This window comes from Manacus vitellinus, unplaced genomic scaffold (genome assembly GCF_001715985.3).
Source record: "Manacus vitellinus isolate BGI_N305 unplaced genomic scaffold, ASM171598v3 scaffold_0_pilon, whole genome shotgun sequence".
Classification (NCBI taxonomy): Eukaryota; Metazoa; Chordata; class Aves; order Passeriformes; family Pipridae; genus Manacus; species Manacus vitellinus.
Genome location: NW_021938789.1, coordinates 20,512,865 through 20,539,111, shown reverse-complemented (window position 1 = coordinate 20,539,111; position 26,247 = coordinate 20,512,865). Strand labels below are relative to the sequence as shown.

The following is a 26,247-nucleotide window of genomic DNA, read 5'->3' as shown; positions in this document are numbered from 1 at the left end:
AGTATTCTTCAACTATGGAGAGTATGTTTTGGTCCAATGCTGTGTTAAATCTATTTTATGCTATAATCTCCAGCATTTAGGGTTGATTTCTTTCAGTGGGCCCACAAGGATTCTAATTCTAGATCTTCTTGTCCTTCCCTTGGAAAGGGAGATAAATGTGTATCTACCCAGCACCTCAGTCTTACAGACTTAGAGAATGAATCAGAGAAACTACAGAGAGAGTTGAGGGAGACTGGTTTCCCATCTTGGCCACTAATGCAGAAGCTTGAAGTGAGCTAAGGGAGTAAGAATGTTGCACTTCTGTTTCCTTCTACAGGCCCATTTTTCTCTGAAGATTCCATTATTTATGCCTTTAGTCCATTATTTGTGCCTCTATTCCATTGTTTATTAGAACTGAGAGAACAGAACATGTCTGAAGTTTGTACAGATACCATTGTCATACTAGAGCTCTTTAAACTGGTGCATATATTTGTGTATTGGCAAGAGGAAAAGAAACACTATCGGGGAATATATAAAAAATAGGTATAATTAATGCATTTATGTTTCTTAAACTCTCATTGAAGGTGTAGGAACCAATAGCACCATTTGCAGTTTTATTTTCATGTTCATCACAGAAATTGATGGAAAAAAACTAATGTAGCTGTTCAAGTGATAGAAAATTGGCAAAACTGGAAAACTGGGAAAATTAAGCTTGTGCTTGCCAAGTCGCTGGTGATAATTTTAAATAGGTTTAGTGTTTTTCTTGAGGTCTTTTCCTGTAGAAGGGAAAAATACAACATGCTGTTCAGTTGCCTGTAAATATTTACTTTGTTGTTTGTGCTGGTTTAAAGGTAAACCGACAGGAGAAATGAACCCAACTCAAAAGAGATTATAAATCAGAGCTACAATTTAATAAAAAAAATACAATAAATACAATTATACGGACAAACAATTAGTTTTAACCCACAAAACCCAGATGTATAACCCAGTACCCTGGGGCATGAACAAAATGGTGTTCATTGGCCCCTGTGCTGAGCCCCACATGGTCCCCCTGAGTCTAAAGTAAAAGGAAAGGAAGACCTGTTGGTGAGGGTGCTGGTTGCAGTCCGGTTGAGAGTGGTGGTTCCAGTGCGGTCAAGGTTCTGGTCCTCCTCTGGATCCAATAAGTGGGCCCAGAAGTCCCAAGACCCCAAGATTATATACACTCAGGTTCCAGTGGGAATGCCCAGTACCTCCCCCAGGGCAGGGGGTTCCACAATGGGTGATTGTGAGTTGTGAGATATTTTTGGAAACCTTGATGGCCCATTAGCAGACAGGACCCCTCAGGCTGGGTTTGGAGGTGCTAATGACTTCCTGGAGGGGAGTTATCACACCTGAGTCATTGGTGTGAGGATAGGAACATCCTCCTATCTCACAGGCTTCTTAACACCCAGCTTGTTGCTTGAGGGGTCAGGTGTGCTCTGGGCAGCTGCTGGAAATGGTGTATTGTTAACAGTTCCTGGAAATGACATAGAGGGTGTAGAATACACAGTTTGGGTTACACCCACACCGTGATGAACTTGTCCCAGCTGCTCTAACTAGGACACTGTTCTACAGAACTAGCAGTTCATGGTGTTTAGAGAAATTTGTCTATCACAATGCAACGTTCTTTTCTTGAGCAGTCACTGAAAGCAAATTTGGATACAACAGTCCATTTTAAAATCTGGAGCAATAAGTTGTCAATGCAAAGATTGAGATTTATTGTTGCTTCCAGGAGTTGACAAGATGGAAAACATTCAATGTTCTCTTTTAGTATCTAACATTTCTGTAAAATAAGTAGTATTCACAATTCCAGTAGACTTTAGAAAACATTTCTCACATAAACAGAAGAAGCTCACTGTTTTAATTGGCACACACTTAATGTTTCCCCTAGGTTAACTCTGAGGCATCTATACAACAGTGGTGGTAACACTGCTCTCAGGTATACACTTGTGCTTGAGGTTATTAAGATCTCTTGGACCTCCAAATATTCAACATCACCCCCTCCTCACAAAAAGAGTCTAAAAGCAAGGATGGTTATTATTTTGTTATTTATTGATAAGGATTTTACTCCTAAGACAAACTCTTTGGGGAGTCATGGGTCAGAACTTACCTAGTATTACACTGGATAGAGTTGGGCACTTTTGCTTGGGATTTGCAATGAGTGCATCTTGGCTGGGAGTCATTCCTTTAGGAAAATGAGCTGGATATTATATTTGTTTGTCTTAAAGAAACTAACAATCAGCTCCCACATGCCCTAATCACTGAGCTGTGTAACGATGGTCCTGCTCCTTGTTGTCTGCTCCAGCAGAAATGGGTTCTTTCTTACAGAATATCATGATTTCAAAGGATAGGGTGCTCTCCTTCATGAGGAGTCTGTGTTCATGTGGTAATGATATTCTGCTGAATTAAGATATATTTCAACTTCCATTTGTGCCAGTCAGTCTGACAACCTGCTCTTTACAGAAAGGCACGCAAAGCAGAGCCAGATAACACACAGAGACTGGCATTTACAAGACTAATCCTATGCATGTTGTAGACCTCAGTCACTTGAGATTCTTTGGGGAGAAGCTGTCAGGGTAATGGATGCATTTACACTTGGTTCCTGTCACCATCAACTTTGATGTGATTGATCTTCCTGACAAAGAGGATAAACTATTAGTCATCCTTTGGGAAGGCATTGTCTGGAATTAATAATCCTATCACCTAGATTCACCTTATCACAGGGAAAATTTTATTTTTTAGTCAATTTCAGATAAAAATGTATTGACCTCATAACAGCTTCAATCTTGCTGTTACATAGTAACTTGGAGTTTTGGTTTTGCTTCTGTTTAAAAAGTATGACATTTCTCCAGTATATGAGATCATAGTCTTAATGGAGCTAGGTTTTAAAAAAAATATATAAAATACATGTTTAGGCTTTTGCAAAGGTTTGAATTTTTGTACTTTTTGCAGATCAGTTGAATTCAGAAAATCATTTTTCTTCATTCTTCTTTGTTGCATTCATAGAACAGAAAATATGAGCTGCAAACTCTACAGAATACTGTAATAAGTTATAATTTTGTAAGGTACTTAAAAAATTAGACAGCATTATTGTGCATAGTAAGTGGAATGGTCCTTAACACTTCTGTTGTCACTTAAAACAAAGATTATAATAGTTCTTTAATTCCTTAATAAGAGAAACTTAAGAACCTGGAGGTCTTGACTAATTAGTAATGGGTTATTTTTAATTGTAAATAAAAATGTATTTAGCTTTATTGCTTAAATTTATTATGTATTTTCCATTTGTTTCAAATGAAATGCCTATCCAACTTCCAATTCATCAGAAATGCTTAGAAATTTCAACGAAGCTGTAAGTCTGTGGATATTGGATAAAGTTAACTAAATTATACGGATTACACTAGGCTGTCTGCCAGAAAGAAAGTTTATGTACAACTTGTCATTAAGAACCTATAAGCCATTTATAGCATATATTTAAATCATGTAGCTGTTCTGTGTAATAGGGAGGGAGGACTGCTATTGAAAACATTGGAGTTACTAACTGACACCATAATGATAAAGTTGCTTTTTTGTTTTTCAGGTCTTAGGAACAGATGAGGATAATATGGGGGATGGTTGCTCTCAGAAACTGGCTTCGGCCAAGTTCCTTCGACTTTTGCTCCTGATACTGATTCCTTGCATCTGTGCCCTTATCCTTTTGCTGGTGATTCTGCTTACCTTTGTAGGTGAGTGCTAATGGAGTAAATTGGCACTTTTCAAGTTAAGGAGACTAGAACTAAGACCACATTCTCAAGTGCTAATATAACTGTGGACATTAAACATGTATCTTAGCACATCTACCTAACCAGTTAATCTACCTAATGACTGCTTGTTGCAGAGAAATAAATACACTATTTAGATTTATATATTTAAAACATATTTAAAGTACCAATGAGGAAACCATCTCTGATTTTCTCAAGGTAGCATTTTCTTTTGAGAAGCATGTAGCATGTAGATAGTTTTCAGAAGTCATTTCACAAGTACAAAAAGATATTTATGTTAGAGCTTTAGATCACTGTCACTGGAACCGAATATTTATCCCTTTATGTCATACGTTTGTATGCAAATCTGATTCTTATTTTCAAGTGAAATTTAATTTATAAATAGCCACAAATCTTTCTGAATCTGTTCTACAAAATATTACTGTTTTGCTAAGGAAAACTATGTTCATTTCTTCTAAATATGGAATACGTATTAATGCAGAACCCCAAGCATGTTTTGTGGAAACTGGTTCCAGGTATATTAGATTTCATAATGGCTTAGTCTGTTACGTAATTCTGTGTCTGTTACACAATTAAAAGGTGCTAATTTATTACCATAAATTTTTTAAAAATCTTCCTTTCGTTACCTTTAGAGAAGGCTGACATATCATTAAATTGCTTCAACTACAGCATGAAAAAGACAGTAATACTAAGTTAAAGCATTTTTAGAGAAAAAAAGTAAAAAAATAATCTGCTTTCAGTGCTGAGGGGTGTTGAGCTTTTTGCCTTTTTTATTTTGTTAATGAGAATATTTTCTAGTTGGGCTCCCCTAAGTACTTCAGAAGCACACCTGTAACAAGTGGGATAATGTATGAACTATACAGATATATATCAATTTTCTGATTTTAAATACACCGATTTCAATACACATCAAACAGTCAAACAGTTAGCAAGGGCAGGAAGAAACATATCTCAGTAGCACTGTCAAGACAACTTAAACCTGTTTTCTTAATTCAGTCTGTAAAGGATTTGCAGCAAGACATTGTGGGCCTGTTATTTTCATTTAGTTTAAGTTAGGGTAGTAAAAAAAACTCCAAAGCTCTAGTGAATGTTATGATTGACAAGTAAGTCTTGGGTTTTATCTCTCAACTAAGAACAGTCTGAAATGGATTAAGATCAAGTCTGGCAATTAGGAAATATGATGCCATTCAATTTGCTTTCCTTATGTTTAGCATTCCATTTGTATCCTTCATATCCTCTGCCCTAGATTTTCATTCTTTAGTGAGAAAGCAGATAAAAAAGCAGGTGTATTTACATCAGCTCTACTCAGTCTCCTCCTGAGGGATGTATCGACATAACACTTTAAAATGCATTAAATCCTCTGAGAAATGGGACCTGTTCTGATCCTACTTACGTAGCAAAAATCGGGACTATCCCCTCTTAATTCAGTGAAATTACTGTAGGGTAAAGAATAAGGCTTGGTGTTATAACCCAAGTCTAAAACTGGCAAAGCTCCCTTCAGGAGCATCCTTTGAATTAACATATTATAATTTAGTATTCTCAGCAGCTTTCATTTTCTGTGCATTGGTAGCTTAGAAGCAAATATGTTTGATGAGTAGAATGAAATGAACAAATTCTGTGGACCTCTTTAAAGTGTGTGTAATATAGTCTAAGTTACTGAGAATGCACTATATCCAGAATAGTACTTCATATTCATTTCAGATCAATAATAACTGAATTCTGTTACAGTCTAATATTAATATGAAGTCTTACAGTGTATGAAAGAAGTTGATAGTCCTGACCAGCTAAGAGAAATTATTTAATATATGGGTAATTACAGTTTTACATTTTTTTCCAAAAACGAAGGAGTTAAAATCTGTGGTTGTCATTCTAGTATCTTTCATTGGTGCATAAAACATAAATAGAAAACTCCAGTCTATCCTTAAGAACCTTATGAACTTTTTTAGATTCGACTTTGGTAATTAATTCATCAGGAAATTAAACCTTTTATATTTTGAAAGAAAGTGTTTTGTTTCCTGTGGTAAGTTTGTGGGCAATTATTCTTTTACTTCTGTAATATTTTTTAATTAAATGAGGCATATACACATGAAAAAGTGTGCGTGCACCTGAGAACCTTTCTATTCATTTTCCTTTACATCTCTTTTGTTGCCTGCATGTCATTGCAAGCTCTGATGTTGAAGAAACAGAAAAGTTGGTGTGGGAGAAAGGTGACAGGAAGAGCAATACGGTTATACTGTAGTAATGGAAAATATCCTACTTGAGGTGTCATGGGGCCCTGTTTTCAAAATATGACATAAATCAATCTTGCAAAAATTTTTTACCTTCCAAGTATTCAAGATCCAAAGCCCTTGAAAAAGTAATTTTGTAGAACTGTGTATAAAGAAATGACAAAGCAAATTATGAGTCGAGATACATTTGATTTTGACTAAAAATGCAAGAAACTTTTAGGTCCATAGAAGAAAAGAGCAATCTGAGTTGTTTAGTTTTGATTTCTCTTAAGTGCTTACATTCTGGCTCTGCATACTCTGCTATCTCTCACCAGGAGTCAACCTCTAGGAGAAAACCTTGTAAGGAATGAATGTTGTTTCACTCCTGGAAGTAGAGGCATTACCAGTTACTTTGAAGGAAGTCTAACCTTTAGACCATGACCATAGTAATTTGTTGAAAGCCTGTGGTACATCAGAGGAGAGAAGGGAGTAGGAATATTGCTTGCATTGAACTGTCGAAGACCTAACATTCCAGATCTTGACTATGAAGACCTAACTCGGCAATATAAATTTGAAGGGGGAAGAAAAGGCTAGATTATATATGATTAAGATTACTGATATCTTACAATTACACTTGACTCCTATAGACCTCAAGAGCCTTCTAATAAGACTGGTCCATAATTTTTTACTGGGGATTATAGCTAGTGTAGTATAGTATGGTATGGTACAGTGCAGTATAGTACAGTACAATTTCATCACTTTCCAGAAAAACAAACAATAACTGAATGCATGGTTTGAACAGCTAAATGTTTCTTGAAAATGGAGAGATGTACGATTCCCTTCAAATTGTGTTAGAATCTGTAGTCTATGTCTCATTTTGCTGAAAAAAACCAGAAAAAAATCCTTAAGTGATGAATAGTATGCAAATATTGCAAAGGTGAAAATTAGCATATTTGTTAGATTGAAAAATTTCCAACATTTCATTCTTATCCTTGCAGAGAGAAAGTGTTCTAAACTACTCGAAACATTGTTTTTAAAAAGTCCTTCATAGCTGGTAGGCATTATACCAAATTAATTTTTTTTTTGATTGAACCATAATTGCTTCTCGTTGCAGTTATTTATCTGGGAAAACAGAATGCTTTATAGTTATAGTCCCATAAAGGAAAATCAGTTCTGTTTATTTTATAGTGATAAATGCATTCCACGGTAGATGTTGCATTCCTCCCATCCCTTCACATGAGTGTCCTCAAATCATACTTGGATGGTCTTCTTCTATCTCCTGCTAATACCCATCCACAACTAATGCTTTGTCTATTTTTTCTGTAGAAATCAGAACAAGTGTTATGACACACATAAAGAGGGGTTTCATCTATGTCAGACTTTTCCAGTCCAGATGTAATTTTTGGGCACATGATCACATTGCAGGACCATATCAAATAAGCCTGCCTTTCAGGCAAGCAGCATACCATTTTATCTCTGCACAGTGTTAGGCATTTACACATTTTGCAAAAATAGTATTTTAAATATCTCTTAGTCTGCCAGCCCTGGTGGGAATGAAGATCCTTCACAGAATAAACATCAGGAAAAGTTCATTTTAGTAGAACTGCTTGGCTTAGCTTTGTCAGCTGAGATAATACAATTAGGAAGGCCTTTTATTTAGAAGAGGTTCATTGTGTTGTCCACCTGTCAAGAAGAGTTGTTATCACTAGGAAACTGTGAAAATAGAACAAAAAATGGCATTGTTGGAAAGATGGGTTGAAGAAGCAAAGAAGCCTTTGGGGATCTCAGTGAAAGAAGTAGATTACCTTATAGGTAGTGATAGACATAGCTATTATTTGTAGTTCCAGAAAATGAATAAAATAAGTCTGAGTGAGGAGAGTACAGAATCCAGTTAGTAGTTTCATATTTTGCTTCACAGTATTTATTTGTCCAAAGGGGTTTTTAAAATTTCTTTCAAGAGTTTACCTGTCTTGAAATGTATTGTCTGCTATTTTGCTGAGTGATATAGAAATACCTAATCATTTTAACTTTAATTTAAAATCATTGTTAATAGCTCTTTGGGACCAATGTTTTAGAAACTTTTTCTATTTTTATGCTGAGTGGAGAAGAGATAAGTCCAGGGAGGAGCAGAGAGAATGTGAAAAAATACCTTCAGCTATTATGCACTTTGTCAAAGGCGTTAAAAAAGCTTGTTTTAACTTTTTGAAAACTACAAAAAATCTAGTGAAGTTTGAAACTTGAAACAAAGTAGGTTTCTGAATTATAGAAATTCAAGGCTTTATTTGGAAACAAAGCATCCAAAAAAAGCTACATTTAAGTAAGCACAATTTCTGAACACAACCACTCACAATTCCTTAGGCTTTAGCAAATTATATTAATAGTGGTCCTTTTTTGTGCAACTGCAACACATTCATTCTTCCTGTTTGGCCTGACCAGAGGACTCAAACAAAGAAACTTGCTGCTGAAATAATTTGCAGGTGGGAGATTTTCAGTTGCTTCTGTAAAATACACACAGTAAATTCCTCCAAATCCCAATGAATTATTTGAATTATTTGAAATATTTGCTGGTGGAAAACCAGGAACCTTAATATGTGTATATATATATATATATAAAGTTCCCCTTGGTTCTTCCAGTAGAAGTTCGACATAAAGATTTACTCACAATCAGGGATCTGTGTTTACCAGTGGTAGTTAAATTACATAATCCTATATAGAGAAAAGAGTATCTCTTTCCATTTTAAAAGTTAGTGAATATAAAATATATTAAAAACGTATTGGTTCCCTTGAAGCTTCAGAATTAGATTTCTGGAGATGTTGACACTATGAAAACAAGAGATGATTCAATTTAAAAAGAGAAAAAATAGTATTGTCAGTCTTGTTAACACTATAATAGAACGAAAGCACATTAGAAATTGCACTCTATAGTTTTAAATGTGTAAGAGTTCTGTAACTAAATGACTATAAGTAAGGTTAAAATATTTGAAGCTCGTGGAACCATTTGTTTCTTTATTTATCCTGCAGTAGCTATAGCTTTTGTTTTATGTGCTACTATTATTTTCTTGCTACATTCTTAAATTTAGTTATCTTTAACTTGGAAATAAATGTTACTTTTAAATCTGTGTCATTATATTTATTATTAACCTACCAAAACAGATTGGTAACACTTGTTCTTCCAGGTGATGGATGGTAATTTTGGTGCCTTTTTCCTTTCTTCTAGGGGTGTTAGAAAAAACATGCTTTTATTCCAATGGAACTGAGGTCATCACAGTTAATGGTGACTTCGAAACATATGATGATCTTCTGCCAAACATGATTGAAAACAGTTCCAAGACTGATCTCACAATGGATCTCAGCACACAGCCTTCTTCCTGGACCACCACACTTTTATCCCACATTGACCAAATGAACAAGAACTCAAACATGTTTAGAGAGTCTTTCCAGGAAAATTCATTTGGTCTCCCAACTCAAGCCACAGTGCTCAGTCGTCAGCCTACAAATGATGCTGCTTTGTCAGAGGGCTCTGAAGACAACACCCAGCTGTTTGCCACTGCAGAGGAGGTGACTTTGTGGTCTACAGATGCATCCTTTAACAACATAGAGAGGATGACCACTCCACCAGTATTAAGTCCTACCCGTCCGTCTGCATCACAAAAAATGTATCAGAAAAAAAGTAAGTTTACCTTTCATTTGGCTCCATAATTCTGACTCAAAAACTACAGAGCATACTGTTGGCATGCTTTCCAGTGTGTTCCTGTGAGTTCTAAAGCATGTGTCCCTTTTGATAATTTGTCATGCACATTACATGTTGCAAGCCAGTGGTTTCTTATCAGAACATTTGATCGACCTGTTGAGGAAGATGCAGTAAATTCTTTCATGTATGAAAAATTACAATACATTTTTCAAATGGTGGTAATAATTAATGCTTGCCAAGGCTGAAAATGAGTTATTGCAGGCTGTATTAAGTTTGTAGGTTGAATTTTCTGTTTCTTTAGAACTATGTATGTGGCAGATAAAAGTTGGGAAATAGTTCAGTTTTGTCTTTTCCTTGTTCTTTCTCAAGTGAAGTAAAAGTAGGGAAAACTTTGCAATAAGACTTTCTTTTTTTAAAACCTGTTACACAGGAAATATTACTTTTGAAAGTGTTACAGTGATATGTTAGTTTCTTACTCCAAAATTAGCTTTTAAAAAAACAACCTTATTGTAAATCACTAATTTGTCAGTTGTTTCTTCTTTCCTCTAGACTGTAGTGACTTCACAGGCCATTTGAATGGTGCAGGCTTTCTGTAGGTTCTGTTTCCTAAGTGATGTTTCTTATACAGATTTATCTCTTTTTCTCTCCCTGCACCCCAAACAGAGCAAGTATATATAAATGCACACTTGAATCCCATTAGTGATTCATTTATTTACTTCTTTTGGCAACTTGGCTAGTTATGATTGTGCCCAGGAACAGCAACAACGCATAGTGAGCTACACCACAGATATTTTCATCATCATAAATGAGATACCTATTTTAGGTAGATGTAACAGTATAAACCCCTTTTCCCTTATCTTATTGTGTTGGAAGGAACTCTTTTGAGATGTGTGCATACGTAATAGCATATGTATGTGTATGGGACGTGATATTTTTTCCCTCCTACGATGCTGATGCAAGGTAGTGCTGCAGTGGTTTAGGACAGCCTTAGGCCTGGATTTCTAACCTTTCAAATATTTGGGGTTTGGTATTATATAGACAGGCACTTTTAGCCTATGAAGGACTTTCTAAGTACGTGTTCTATTTTGATATGTTCACTGCATTCCAACAGCATTATGACTGCATGTATATTCAGTCAGTGTGACTACTTGGAATTCTATTGTGAGGTGGTTTCTTCTGTGTAAAGAGAAAAGAATAAAAGCTTTTCAAAGACAAATTTGAAATGCCACAGGTTTCTTAAAAAAACAGAAAACAACAACAACAACCAACCAACAAACATCCCAAACTGAGATACTTGTAGCTAAGTTTTTCTCTGCCTATCAGAAACATCAGGAATTAGTATGCTACCAATCAATAACCTCTCAGTCTTTGATTCCACCTACAAGTGTTTTGCTTATCTGTATTCATGTGGACGTTAGCTTAATTTTGTGTGTAGATACATAAAAATATGTTTGTGTATATATATACATATACGTATATATACATGCACACATACATACAAATATGTATATTAGGGATCCAGAAGAATTTGATCTTAGAGTAATTATATGTTACCATGGCTGTCCAAGGCATAGAGGACTAAAAAGCAGGGGATTTTGACTAGCACATAGTACCCCTCACTACCTTTCTTGTCCTGGCCTTTGTAAATTAACTCCTTATATTCATCTTTGGTCTCTTTGATCTTTCTTTTCCCACTAAGCTTTGCTTCTTGGAGAGAACCGTAAAGTAACAGAGAAGGTGGTCTAATGTCTATAGGAAGTTCTTATGTATTCTAATGTGGAGGGAGATGAGGTATAATTGGGAGATGAGATATAAACCTCATCTCATAGCAAAACTGGAATAGTCTGTTGGAGTAAAAATGATTTTTTGGGACAAGTGAAACTTAAAAACCACATAGGAATGGTAGTAGTAGATCAAATTAGGTCTCTCTTGCTTAGTGTCTGAATCCAGCTGTGAACATTGGCACATACCTGAAGAAGAATAAACTAGGTCTAGCATACTGAGACACTTCAGCATTACATGGCAGCAGATTCCAGTGAGTCCCGATAAGCATTCTCCCATGAACTGATGTAATCACTTTTGAACCCATGTAAAACAGAGATTTGAGCTTTCTAAGTGTATCTCATAAGGAAATTAACCTCTAAATGAAGTGTGAGGCTGATGTTCTGTCATGAATGCACACTAGCAAGTCATCCATCAGTACAAATTTCATCTGGTTCAAATGTGGGGAGGTGAATGCATTTCTGTTGATTTAGTAAGCGTGAATAACTTGGACTTTATGCTGATTTTATACAGGATGTCGAAAGACAAATGAACAGAGACTGCCAGTGCAAGGCCAACCAGACAAAATTCTCTGAACACATTTGGACTGACATTCCTGTGGCTGTTATGTTTTTGGTCTGATACTAGTATCCCTAGCACTGGATTTGCTTTACTGGTGAACCACAGCTTCAATAAAAGACATTAATTAGAGGAATTATCAGCATTGTGACCATGTGGTATTCAGTCAAGACTTCAAAATAACACAAGTAAGACGCTGCTGAGTTACTAACTGGAGAGGAATGAAATTTAGCACATATGACATCAATTATTTAAAAAGTCCTTGAAGCAGAAGGAAGTTCTTTGGCAGAAATTCTAGTAAAGAGTAGGTTAGTGGGTAAATAGGAATGAATGATAGAAAAAGGAAGAGATGAAGAAGTTTATTTTCATTTTTCCAGGGAAAACAATGCCTCACACATTTATTAGAGAGGAGTCAGTGAAAATGCTGATTAATACAACATACTTATCTTTTCAAAATGCTGTTAACAACAGTCATCACTGAGAAGTCTTAAAGACACTCTTCTCACACACTACATGTTCATTAAGAGACAGGAGGAAAATTAAGAATCAGTGGTTAGGCTCCAGAGTGAAGAGGGCTACTGATGGAGTCTTACAGACAGTGTTTTCTGATCAGGCAAAACAGTGAATAGTGAAGTAACATTTCTGCTAATACAGATTTGTCTGTCTAAAATGAATAGTTGGGAATCACATAAAGGTCTCATAGGGAGACAGTGACTGATAAAATGTGCAGATGACTTTGTGCTGATAGATGCAAAAGAACGCTGGAGAGTGGGGAACAACGCTAGCTCTGTTGAATACACTGTTGGACTCTCAGCTAGTGTTGCCACCAGAAAAGGGACCTGATGGTTTGCTGCATTCAGCATTCTGGCTCCACGACTGTCAAGAAGGCAAATGGTGTTAGGCATTGTCATCAAGTCTACAAAGGACAAAACAGAAAATCTCACTACATCACTGTATAACTTCAGAAAGATAATAGTAGAATCAAAAAAGGCAAATAGCAGCCAAGTAGACCAGTAGAGACGTGGAATGACTTAGATGTGGGGAGGCACTACATAGGAGGAAGACACTGTTTTCCTTCTGGAAAACAGCTGGCTTTTGAGTAAGTGCCTGTGGTAGACATTCATACCATTTCGAGTGTGTCTTGGTGAAACAGAACAGTTACTCACTGTTTTTATTATACCAGGAGTTGCCCTATTTTTTTTCCTATCAGACAGTAAGTTAAAAAAAGAAAAAGGAAACAGCATGGAACTCTTTGCCACAGGATGATGAGAAAACCTGAAAGTATGAAAATACTTGGAGAACCTCATGACTGGTTGGTCTAATGGTGCTTTTAGACACAATAGTCCAGTGGCAACCTCTGACTTGTGAAGGCTCAAGATTTTACATTGCCAGAAGTTGTTGTTATACTCCTAGATGTTTGTTCCTTATATTTGCCCAATATTATTAGAATTTTTCTTGGAAATATAATGCTGGCCTCTATCAAAGACCAGCTTCTGAGTTAAGTGTATCCTGTGTTACCTCTCTGTTGGAAAGCAAGTGAAGAAATATGTTTTTTCTGTTGAGGCATTTGATTTTGTGTGAGTTCATGTTTAAATGTTTTCTGAAGGCATGGGCCGTGGTCCTCGGTCATGAGAATGGTTCATTGGAGAGTTTTCTGATAGCAAAAACATCAGGAAGGGAGTCTTAGGTGAATCAATAGGTTTAGTAGTATTTATTCTTGCAATTTAGAAGTATATGCAGTATATTCTGTTCATCTGTCAGTCAATGCTTAGCAGAAAAAAACCCCACATTAAATAGTAATTATCGTAAAGAATAAAGGATGTTTTTCCATGATAAGTATTAGCACAACTTCATTGACACTTCTTTCTCTTTGAAACGAAAGCAGACTGCAGTTAGGCAGTAAAGAGAGAGACTGCATTCAAATGAAGCAGACACCCTGTTCTGTAATACTGCAAATTTGAGGGGACAGGAAGGAGAAGAGCGAGCAAGAGTTTACATTCTTCCTAGAAAAACATCTAGGAATATGCACTGGGACAAGAGGTGTTAACATGTGATTTTGTTTCCCACACTCACCAGTGTACACGTGCCTGTGTATATTTAACATCCCTTTATTCTCTTGTGCCGCTTCTCCCGCCGCTCCGCCGCCGCCGCCACGAGAGGGCGCCGCTGCCGCGGGTGCCGAGCCCCGCGGGGCCGGAAGCGCGGCCCTGGAGCGGCCCCGGGAGCGGCCCCCTGGAGCGGCCCGGGAGCGGCCCCGGAGCGGCCCTGGGAGCAGGGCCAGAGAGGGCTGCCGGGGGAAACGCGGGGCACCGGCCTCGCCTGCTGGGAGAGGCCGGGAATGGGCGGCTGCGGAGAAGGACGGGCCGGCACCCCCGTGTGTTAGTGGGCGGTGGCGCTGGTCGCAGAAGAGGTGGCCTGCAGAGGCTTTCATCTGAGGAGCAGCCCGGCTGCACAACCCCAGGGTGTTCTGGGGACTCCAGGGAGAGCACTACACCTCTTAGGCATTTCATTAGGAAAAGAACGGAGTAAAGAGCAAGGTGGACGGAAACAAGGGACAAGTTTTTTTCCATCTATGGCTTTTTTCATCTATGGGTTATTTTGAATGTGCTTGACAGAGTTAGGAAAAGGCGCGCATGCCAAATGAACGTGGGTGGGTTCCTGCTCAGCTCCTCCCTGCACTTGCACAAGTGTCAGGAGGGTGAAACCCCTCCCAGAGCCCTAAACAGTTTCTTGGAGGAATGAAATGGAAAAGTGTCTTCGCAAAAGCGAGGCAGTGTATCAGAGGACTTGTTAGGCGTTTATGTTTCCTTGCTTGCATCTGTTACTTTTTTCCTAAATAACAAATATTCTTATTATGCAGAGGAACCTTGGGTCTTTTCATGTTTCAACCACACGTTTGAAACTGGGCAACGTAATTTATTTGCAGTCCCCTGCTCAGTCTAGAGGTTATTCTAATCCTCTGTAGTGTCATTTAACTATGTTCAATTCATACATGAAATAAATATCTTTATCTCTACCCAGCATTTCTTGCTTTCTGTTTGGTTTTCTGCCACTATTAGAATCTACAAAGAACTAATCTGGCCCAGCTTTCTGTTTGGTAGGAAAGAGTGATATGAAAACCACTGTGGGGATAGCTGGACATGGTATGTCACAAGTGACAACAAGAAATTCTATTCCTCTCTTTCCCTGCCTTGTACTGCTCATACTAAAGACATTTTTATCTACTGAAGCTAAGGTATCCAGTAACTGCATCCAAAGTCAGTCCATAGGTTTGTGGCCTTCTAATCCCCAGTATTTCCAGCAGTGATCTGATAAATCACTTTGTCTTTTAGCTCAATTTATGTATAATTACTCATAAAAGTTGGAATAGGCCCAATTATATAGGAGCAATAGTAACAACAGACCCATGGTAGATTTTTGGGGGTATTCTTGTCCTCAAAAAAAAAATTCAAAATGTTGTTAAAACATGATTTTCTCTGGAAGGGAAAATGGTTTTGGTTTTTCAGAATGGCATAGAAGAGCATGAGCAGACCTAAGTGTCAGACCAGAAGTTTAGCCACTCAACTGTATTTTTTTCATGCAAATGCAAGCATAAGTAGACTGATATGGTAACTATTAATTTTGTTGGTGCTTGAGTTCATGCTTGAGAGTGTTTTCCAGCAATAGCTTCTGTTTCTTTATCTCACTTATACCTACGTTTTCTGTTAAAATTAAAGAAAGTGAAAAAAGCTGCTCTAAAATTCTGGCAATACAGTCCTCATTTAAAAATACATTTTTTCACTAGTCAAAATAATCACTAAAACTATTCTGCTTTTCCTCTCTAGCAGAAATTTAAAATTATAATTGTATTTAACATGGAAAAATGAATGACTTAGAAGAGAAACACATGGTGAATTTTCACTAAATTCAATAGCCAGAACCTGGTTTTCATCAGTTTGCCTGTTTTTCCATTGTTGTTTCTTATGAAGCATGGGCATAGCTTGACAAGAAAACCATTAGGCTTCTGACATACAAGATGTATTAGCTGAAATCCAAAAGATACCTAAACCCCATTATTCACTATATAGAGTATAGAGCCATTTTTCATTACCATAATGGTATGGATGTATGTACTTTTAAAACTTTAAAAAATGGAAGACTTTCAGCTTTATGCCTTTTATACATCTGTTATGGGGTTTTACACTTTGTTGCTTGCATCTTAAGCAGATGTTTGTTGTCATATTGAACCACAGACTGACCAAGAGGCTAAACAAGATGTCAAATGCTTCACCTGGAGTGAAACTTTCAGGAATGGGAAGGATGAAACAAGATAATTGTTTGAGAATTGCAGCCACTGACTTTTGTTTCAGACCCATCAGCTTGTCTGTAACTATTTAAAAAAGTATTTGTGTGGTCATTTCAACGAAAAGATGATGTTAATACATGTTTTGTTCTATATTGTGACTGATCACTTAGTTCCCAAAGGTATACCTTACACCTGGTAGCAGCATGTGACTTTATAGTTGATTAAAGCTGATCTGTTTTAGGCTTCTGCATGGTCTGTTATGGATTATAATAGATAGAGTGCAGCCAGGTGGGGGTACAGAGCCATCATTAATAAAAACAGTAAGTTTTAAACTCTTGTCCAAATATTGGAAGGTCAAAGCATTGATACAACAGAAAGTGATTTACAATCACTGTCTTCTTTTGCAATCACGTGAAATTCAAAAACAACATAATTAATACCATGGCTTGAAATTGTTGTGGGAATGGGAATTTGAGAAAGTGATAAATATCCAAATACAGTTAAAGATTAATTTAGCTACTAATCCATACACAAAATCTGTCTTTCTCACCTTTATTATGATTGATAATTAAAAAAATTATACTCTTCAATGAAATAAAATAGCAGAAATTCATACTAGAAATTAGGAAAATCTTTTTCACCAGTTTGCTAGTGTAGAACCTGTTGCCTGTAGGGGCTGTGGGATCCCTATACTTAGGGTGTTTCCAAGACTCAAAGTCATGGATGACAATATGCTGGTGGCAATGTCACTTGGAGCAGCAAGTTGGCTAGAAACCTCCAAAGGACTCTCTCTATCAATACTTCTATGATTCTAAAGTATAAAAAAATTGGGAGTAGAACGTGAGCATTTGCATGGTCGAAAAAAGTTTAACATTACAACTTTTTTATTGGTATTTGATGTAATTTAATCCTAATTTTCACGGGAAAACTTGTAGTTTCTCTCTAACTGACACAGGCAGTTAAACAATGAGCTATGAGAGAACTGAAGGAAGGTATCAATATTTATTAGTGGATTTACGTGAAAGAAATAAATGGACTTACCATTCTGCGAAGAGCAGTTGAGGTACAAGGATTTAAAAATCTCAGTTTGCACACGCAACTTGAAGGCATAATGTTCATGAGATTTTAATGCAACCTGAACTGACGCACAGTTGTAAGAAAGTTAATCGTGTTAAACTCTTAAACACTTTCCTTTTACACATTAAAAAACAGGGTCATTTTTACCTCGAACTGCTCAGGCTGTTAAAGTTTGTCCGAATTCTTCCTTGTTCACAGAACAAATAGTGCAACTGGAACTCTAAAGAATAACTCATTAATGTAGCCAGCTAGGCTTGTCTGTGAACAGAAGTATTTGGATTCTAGTGGTAGAAAAAGAATTAGGCCATCACTGAATATTTTAAAAATGCAGTGCTCAAAAGAAAATTCCAGTGATGTAAACAGGAGAGTCAGTAGCAGTTGAATGAAGAAATTGTCAAGAAAGTTGTATCTCATGTTGTGCCACATATATTTTGCCAAATGTGCTAGCAAATTCAGAAGATCTAAGCTGCAGTATTTCTGGCTAATGCAAATGCTCCTTTACAGACAATGGCTATGCTGTAATGAAACAAGTACCTACATACCTCTGAAAAATATAGTTGTGCGTATTTTCCATAGGGGAAACAATCAATTTGTTAGACCGATCAGTCCTTAGTTAGCCAGGGCTTTGAAGACCAACACTCAGATCTTAAGCTTCCCCTGCAAACTGCCAAGCAGAAAGCTTCAGGTCGCAAAGCATAGGTTGTGTGTACTTGCAATGTTGCACTTTGTAGTGCGGTGCTGTATTCTCCTCATAGTTTCCAAATAGATTTCACAGGGAGGGGTTTGCTGTGTTAGTTATGTCTGAAACTGAGGTGGGTATAGTTACCATTGTGAGATACACTTGGAAAAAAGGAGCCTAATTTCTTACTAAATAGATCAGAAGAGTAACGTGGCTGTTCTAGAAAGGTAATTAACCAGAGACAACTGGGATGGTTCGGGCATAGCCTATTTCTGTGCTGATCTATTTGTAACCTAAAGTATTTCAAGTCTTTTACAAAGGACTGTGTTTTGTTTTTTTTGTTTTGACCATAGCAGTATTGGTACATAATTAAATGTTTAAATAATTAAATCAAGCTAGCATTCATTTTCACTTATTGAAAACACATTTGTTAGAAAAACCCACAGAAACAGTCAACCAGAAACATCTGGATACCTGCCTGAGTCTGGTGAAATCTACCATTTTTTAATCCCTTTTTTTTTTTACAAAGCCTATCAAGAGTGCTAAAGTCATGCACATGTTTCAAAACAATAGCAAAAACTTAGTATGCCATGGAAAGTAGCTTTTAAGGATAGATCTAATCCTGAAATTAATTTCAGTATATGTCTTTTATTTATTTAATGGTAGATTCTTAGAAATATGTCTCCAATTTCACTAAAGAATCCTGTAATTAGGAAATGACTAATCATAACACCAGATCTAGAACACAGGCCAGCTTGCACCTCATGGTGGGTAGGTGTTCAGCCTCAGCTCTGGCTCTTCAGCTTACCTGCTCTCAGCTATGCCTGCCCAAGGGATTAAAGAAGTATGTGCTTCAGCCAAGAAGAGCAGTGTCTGGAAGCAACTTGCTGAAAGAAGTGGAGCTCCAAAAAATGAGGTGATTTGGTGAAACGTCCAGCCTTTTGCAATGTTCTTTGGTCAGGAGAATAACTGAGTTAGAATTTATGACATGCTCTGAGCAAGAATTGTCTGGGGCAGACAGGGTGTGGTGTTCTACTCTGTAGCAGCTGGTGCAGATTGCCTTAAAAAAATAAGTAGATAACACTTCAACTCTGATCTAAAATATGAGTTGTATTCCCCTCATGGCTAATCCCCTCTCTGTGACCTGGGAGATAATGAATTTTTTTTCTCTCTACTGCAGGTGGTTAGTAGCCTTATCACCTCTGCCTTTGGTACCTGTGGAGCACAAGGGCGAGTTGACAGTGACTCATTTCTTTCAAATTGTATAATTCATTAGCTGAAAGAAATTAAATGCAGAGAAATTGTTTTCAGCTAGTCCTGGTGTCTGACTTCTATTTCAGATCCACAGATGGAATTTGCTGTTCAAAAGCTTGTTTCCATCTTCCCTGCATCTCCCCAGGTATTTGTTGTCTGCTCAATGAGCTGACTTGGCTCTAACGCTGGCTGAGTTAACCTCCCTGGGTGGTTTGGCACAAAAGTTGTTTCAAAGAGAATGGCAAGCACACATGGTGGAGAGGAAGCAGTATTGCGCCATTGCTTCAGTTGTCTTGTGAAATGTTTTTCTGTCTGTGTCAATTGACCTAAGAAAAGTCATGACCTCTGTTAGAAACTTACTCGACAGTACCTTGCTTGTATCTTTAAGCTGCCATTACTGTTACTGAAACCTGAATGTGAGCCCTCAGGAGAAATGAGTTTGTCAAATGTCTACCCACATGTAAATGTAACAAACTTAATACTGCTTCTCTTGAGAGTATGTCTGTGCTGTATTAAAGCTGTATAAATGCACTCCTGTTAAGCCTTTCTTTAGGGATCAAGACATTACATTTCATATGTAAATTGCTTCTGATAAACCAGATTTCCCAAAATGTGCAGGATCATTTATGCCCCTTATCACCTTACTTAAGTACTTTTTAATTCATGTTTCTCTTTTGCAGTATACTATAGAGGATCTCCGTTCTAGCAAAGGAGAAATGTTTATTTTTTGCACGTCAAAGAGGAGCTTCTTTTTACATTTGGTAGCGCTCTTGAGACAGAAATACTTGTTAACTCCTCAAGGATATTTTAATCTTGTCGAGAGAGGCTATTAGAAATGAGGACCTTGCTGTTGATAGTTGATTGCAATATTGTGCTTTTACAACACAATGTGACATTAAGTATTCCCTTTGTCTTTTCCTTCACTTCCTGAGTGCTTAGTGGATACTTTTAGGTATGAGCTCTCTATTTCCATGGTACAGTTAGATAGTTCGTTGGTTGCAAAGGAAAGAAGATGTGTCAAGGAAGTGATGATTCTGTCACCAATGACTCAGTTTCTCTGTGGATGTTACAAAATTTGACTGTGATAAAGCAGCCCCCTATAGTTTTACCGAGGTTTTTTTTTAACAGAGAGCAGATATAAGAGGGAGTTAGCAACAAAGTGAATGCTGATCTTGCGACTTCTTTTGGCATATAGGCTGTGTGGCAGTAGCTGGCATCAGGTTAGGAAAACATAGTTGTAGAATAATTTACTCCCTAGTAAATTTCCATCTTTAAAAACTAGAGATTAATTTTAATCTTGAAACTACAGATTTTATGCTGGGTTTTTTTTAGAAAGTGAAAATATAATAAAGGAATGCTTTAGTTGTGTAAGAGCACCTGTGTTTTAGTTGTAAGACAATGGAAAATGGTGTACATCAGTGAAGAAACCATAAGAAATAAGAGATTTTGAACCATGAGATTTGCATTTTATAACCTTCTTATTAACTACGAATTCTTTTTTGTGCATGGAATAATTATTAAAATTACTCCTATCTAGATACCACAAAATACAGTTGCAGAAGTGAATGGTGTCTGTTTTTCTATCAGAAGTTTTGACCTAATCAAAGGCAGATGATGTATTACGTACCTTATGTTCCTTTTTAGGCGTCAGCTTGAGTGAAAGTTTGATGTTTTGATTTTATGCAAATACACCTCAATAGGTACAGAAGGAATATGTGCAATTGAAGAGAATCCTGGCAGGAACCAGAAATGAATAGACAGTGTTGAGCTTTTCTTTGTTCAACATGTTACTTCAATGTCTTTCGCTGCACTTCCCTGTTCACGAGGAATTTGAAACCTGCTTCATTTACAAATGTCTCTTTAGCAAGCTTTTTATTTTTCCAGTATTATGGTGACAATGTGTCTTGGCTCACATTAAATCTCAAGGAACTACAGAAGTCAAGAGAGTGGCACATTTAAAAAGAGAAGTCAACTATTGAGAACAACACTTGAGCATATGCTCAACTCATCTCTATTCAGAAAGCACTTCAGCTCATGCTTGAAAGATGCTCTCAGTAGAGAAGGTGTCTAGCTTCAAGACTGAAATTCCAAATAAGCAAAAGTCATTGCTTTTAGAAAAAGCAGTTGGCACCTACCTCCCCTTTTGATTTGAAAAGGGTCTGCTGGTACTCAGTAGTTCTGAAAAAATTGTCTGTGTAGTCTATGCCTACCTTTTATCCCCACATCCAAGGATATGAAGAGTTTTAAGCAGTTTCTTCTATCAGGATCTTGAGAACAGCACTAAACTTAAGAATTCCCTTAATCACCCATGGTCTGACAGAGATGCTCTGCAACTTTTCCCAAACTTGTGACCTCTGATTTGAGGCATCCAACTAATGCTTATTAGAATAGTTCACCTCTAATTACAGGATGCTTCAGTTTACTTTGTGCATTGTGAATGTTCAGTGCCTTTTAGAAATGGATGTCTCATTTTGGATAGCCAATGAAAGATGTTAAATCTTGATATGTCTTTCTCAAATATTCAGTTTAGTGATTCAAAATATGCAGGAAAATAAAGTTAAGAACACTCTTTTTATTTGTAATACTTTCATTAACATCTATAATTTTGAGCTGCTTATAAAACAAATGTAATCCTCTCATTTAGATAGATTTAATTTTGGAAGCGTGACTAGGTACTCTGATTAAAACAAGTGTTCAATTTGTTATTTAGATAAAAGGACATCGGCAGTGTCTGTGACCTCAGTGTTTCAGCATTCCATGAGGGAAAAAAATAGAACCACGTGACGTAAAACTATAATGGTTTTTCAGAACTAAGATAATAATGCAAAAAAAGCCTCCAGTTACTATAAATTTTAAAATAGGCTCAAATGGTTTGTATCTAAATAGCTTATACCCTCATAAATATTTTTAAAATTCTTGTGTAAATGAGTTTTAAAAATCTTACCTAAACCATAAGCCTTTAAGTGAAGAAAAGTTGGATGAAATCCAAGTAGCAGAAAATAGCAAAGAAACACAAGCAAGGTGAGTTGTGTTGAAGGGTAAATTGCAGTCATGATTGAAAGGTAGTATGTATTCATTAGAAGTAATGATTGTTATGTCTTGGGTAGGGGAGAAAGTATATAAATAGGAATATACAAACTGTATGTGAAAATAAGAGGTGCATTGACAATACAAGATTGTTGAAATTACAGCAAGAAGCTGACATTGTAATACAGAAACTGAAGAGAAGATAAAGATGGAATATGAAAGGAAATGTAATGACATGGGAAGTTATATCTTATGAAGAGTAATTTCCACTGCATCCAGAATAAGAGATACTCTGGGAAGGAGACAGTAGGGGTCTCCAATAGATGGCAAGAATCATTCAGACACTGAAGAGCTTGAAATTGTTGAAGAAATGAAATACATTCTTTGTCTCACTATTTACAATATCAAATTTAGGACAGATGCCTGAAAGATAGGCATTTTCAGTAGTTCTGAAGGGGAAATATTAAGGGAAAGCAGAAAAAGAAATTAAAAAAAAAATCCTTAACTTTCTGATTTAAAAACAAAGCCCAGTGAACACTATCCAACATGAAAGTAGGAAGAAAACTCTGACTTAGTTTGACTGATACATTTTGAGTTGAATGCCCAGAGTCTCTGTGAAGTTTCTTTATTGATTTCAAACTGTGATTCAAAATATGTCCTGATACAAACAGCTGCAAAATAGCCAACAGAGCACTTTTTAGAAGAATTGAGAATTTAGACTGAGGGAAATAGTACAAATGATACAGAGATGTTGATCAGGCTTGAAAAGAATTGAAGTATTTAGATTTTTTTTAAAGCTGTTTCCTTCCACAGCTTGATTTTGTTTTTCTGTCCATGCTATGTCTTTCTCCAGTTTATAAACTTATGTAGTCCATATAGCCTGACACAGAGACTTCTCAGAATTTTATCCCATAGTGGGAATTATCCAAATGATCTAAATCTGTTACTGCATCTTTGATGTGTTCTTGTCTTTTTCTTGCTTCTGTCTAACCTTCCATACAGAAAGATGACCTACAATTTCCCCTTCTCTTGGACTTCCTCTCCCAACATCACTGAATTTTTTCCACATGACTCTGAGTCCAGTGTCTCTATTTAAATTCTGTTTGGTTGGCATGGAGTTTATCTTCCCTGACGTGGTCACCTTCACACAGTGAGAAGCACATAAAAATTATCCAAATCTGACATGGCTAAGTGGGATCTGGGCTAGCTAAATAAAATATTTAAAGAGAAGTACAGCAATGCATGAGTCAAAACTAACTTCTTAGAATTGTTTTAATGTTTTCAATTATACTTTCATGTTACTTGAATTTGAAAAGAAAATTTTTATTAGACTATAGTGGATTGCCTTTTGCAGGCTGCCAGATATCCACCTAGCTGCTCTGTTCTCTCACTCCCTCCCCTCAACAGGACAGTGCAGAGAGCAAGATGAAAAATCTCTTATTTTGAGTGAAAGGCAGAGAGAACATTTACCAATTGCTATCAGGTGCAAAACAGACTTGGGGAAAATAATTGAATATATTGACAGCTAAAACCAGAGTTGGATGGTGAGAAACAAATAGAAGAACTAAAACACCTCCCCACACCCTTCTTTCCCAGCCTCAATTTCATTCCTTCATTCCTGACTCCTGTACCTCCTCCCTGATGTGAGCAGCACAGGGGGATGGGGGATGAGGTTGTGGTCAGTCCATAACAGTTCCACTCTGCTGCTTCTTCCTCATCACGATTTCCCCTGCTTCAGTGCTGGATCTCTGCAAGGGCTGCAATCCTTTCAGAGCAGATCCTGTATGCGACCTCTTGAGGGGTTGCAGCCCATCAGGATAAGCCTGCTACAGCACCTGTCCTTCACAGGATGCAGTTCCCTCAGGACATAGCCACCTACTCTTTCGTGGAGCCCCCCACAGGCTGCAGAGTGGATACCTGCTCCATCCCAGGTCCCTTCCATGGGCTGCACGGGAATCTCTGTTCTCGTGTCTGAAGCACCTTCTCCCCTCCTTCTCTCACCTCGGTGTTCACAGGACTATTGCGCACACTTACATTTTCTCACTCGCTCTCCTGTGCAGGATTTTGCTCTTTGTTAAACATACTTTCCCAGAAGTCCTGCCATCATGGCTGAGGGCCTCAGTTGTGCCCTGCAGTCATCTGTTGGTGCTGGCTGGAACTGTCCGTGTCTGTCATGGGGCAGCCCCAGCCTGCAAACCCCCATTGCCACCCTGCACCTGATACTGAGAAAGCTGAGACAAACAGGCAAGTTTTACCCTAAATCATGTAAGAGGAAGCAAAACCCAGAGAAATAAAGTGAAAAAATTATCTCTAAATTTTATTTTAATGATGAGCAATAAATTACATCCATGAAAGACAAAACAGTGATTGATACAGTGAAAGCTTTTGTCTGGAGGGCAGTGTGATATATTTTAACCGTTGGTGGAACCATCAAGTCCAGAAGACACTCATAAGACATTACAATATACTGGCTGAATTTTCCTGTGATAGAAATGCTAATAATACTTTATTCTGTCTGTATCAGGTGTTGTAATTAAAAATATCTTTTCCTTCAGGCCTTACTTTTCTTGTAGTGTTAAAGCTTATGAATATGGCATTGCTAATACTTCAATTTTATTAATCTATTATCATACAATTAGATTTGCAAAGTTCTTAAGATCCATTATCCTGCATTGAAGTGTACTTTTCCAAGGGGTTAAAGAGCACCCCACTAGTGCTCTTCCTAATTGTAGAAATGTTAGTTTTTTCCTGTAGATTGTGTATGTATTCTTTTTATTTTCTTCAATAGTGTAATGTGACTGTGTGCTGTTCTGTAAGGATTTGTTGATGTTTTCCATATTATGTGTCCTGGAAGAGAACGAATAGGAGCATGGAAATAATGCCAGGAAGAAATTGAGAATGTGTTTAGAAGGGAACAGTCAACTGGCATACACCCTCAGCAGCCAGGCTGCTGTGTCAGGAAATGTGAATTGTGGAAATCATGTTTTCAAATTAGCAGTCATGTGATAAAATTGCAGAGACTATGGTTTAGTTGTGAAATAGTTGATTTTAACTCCCAATATTCAAACTAAGGAGAAAACAGTTTGTAGATTTCTCTGCTGGACGGATCCTGAGATGTCCAGTAATCCTGGACGGATTACTTATTGGGATGCTCTTCTTGAGTTACAGAGAAAACATCTGAAATGCAGTATTGGATGGTCAGTCCCAAGTGAACTATACATGAGAAATTCATAGCTGGAGGGAGGCCAAGAAAATCTGTCCATGTTCTGTTTTATTTGAAACGAAAAAGGTAGCAAGATGTCATAGTAAATTAAAAGAGGTATTAAAATTCTTGAAGACAGTAATGAGTTCTGGAAACAAGTTTTGCTGAAAAGACCAGATGCTAGATGAAATGCTGTGCTCCTTTGATCAGGAGGAAAAGTCCATGGCAATCCAGATATTCAGTAGCATTAGGACAGAGGAGGTAAAAAAGGCATTATGTTACCCACTGGTTCCTGCCACTGCACTGCTCCTTCTCTTATCATGGAAAAAATGTTTTTGCTGCCAAAAAGTTGTTCAACCCAATGATCTGATCCAAGTGAAATAGTTAATTTTTTCCTCTTTCTCTCCCTTGCTCTGTGCCCACCAAAAAATTAAAATGTGGGGCAGGGGAAGAAAGAAAAGGCTGGGTTTTCCAGGCAGTCTAATGTACAGAACTAGTTCCTTTCATGGACTCAAAAACATCCAGAAGTGACAGTCACTGCTGGGTGAGGAACCATGACCTTGTCATTACAGGTATGATTGAGTGTTTTAAAACTAAAAAGATTGATTAAGCTTAAGGTGCAGTTCTGGTTGCATTTCTTTGGGGCTGCCATACACATTTTCTTTTGGAAAAAGATGTGGGTGGTTATTTTCAGTCAGCTCAGTCTACTAGTTCAGTGTGCTTTTGT

The 26,247-nt window shown here is 37.2% G+C and overlaps 1 protein-coding gene across 1 annotated transcript in view; it reads left to right on the top strand.

Moving 5' to 3' along the window:
- Nucleotides 1-3,590: 3,590 nt before the first annotated feature.
- CORIN (corin, serine peptidase) overlaps nt 3,591-26,247 on the top strand; it is a 99,303-nt gene continuing 76,646 nt past the window's right edge. The window contains exons 1-2 of the mRNA XM_018068865.2: nt 3,591-3,722; nt 9,183-9,635. Of these exons, the coding sequence (XP_017924354.2) occupies nt 3,602-3,722; nt 9,183-9,635 (574 nt within the window). The 5' untranslated portion in view covers nt 3,591-3,601. The remainder of the gene's footprint in view (nt 3,723-9,182; nt 9,636-26,247) is intronic.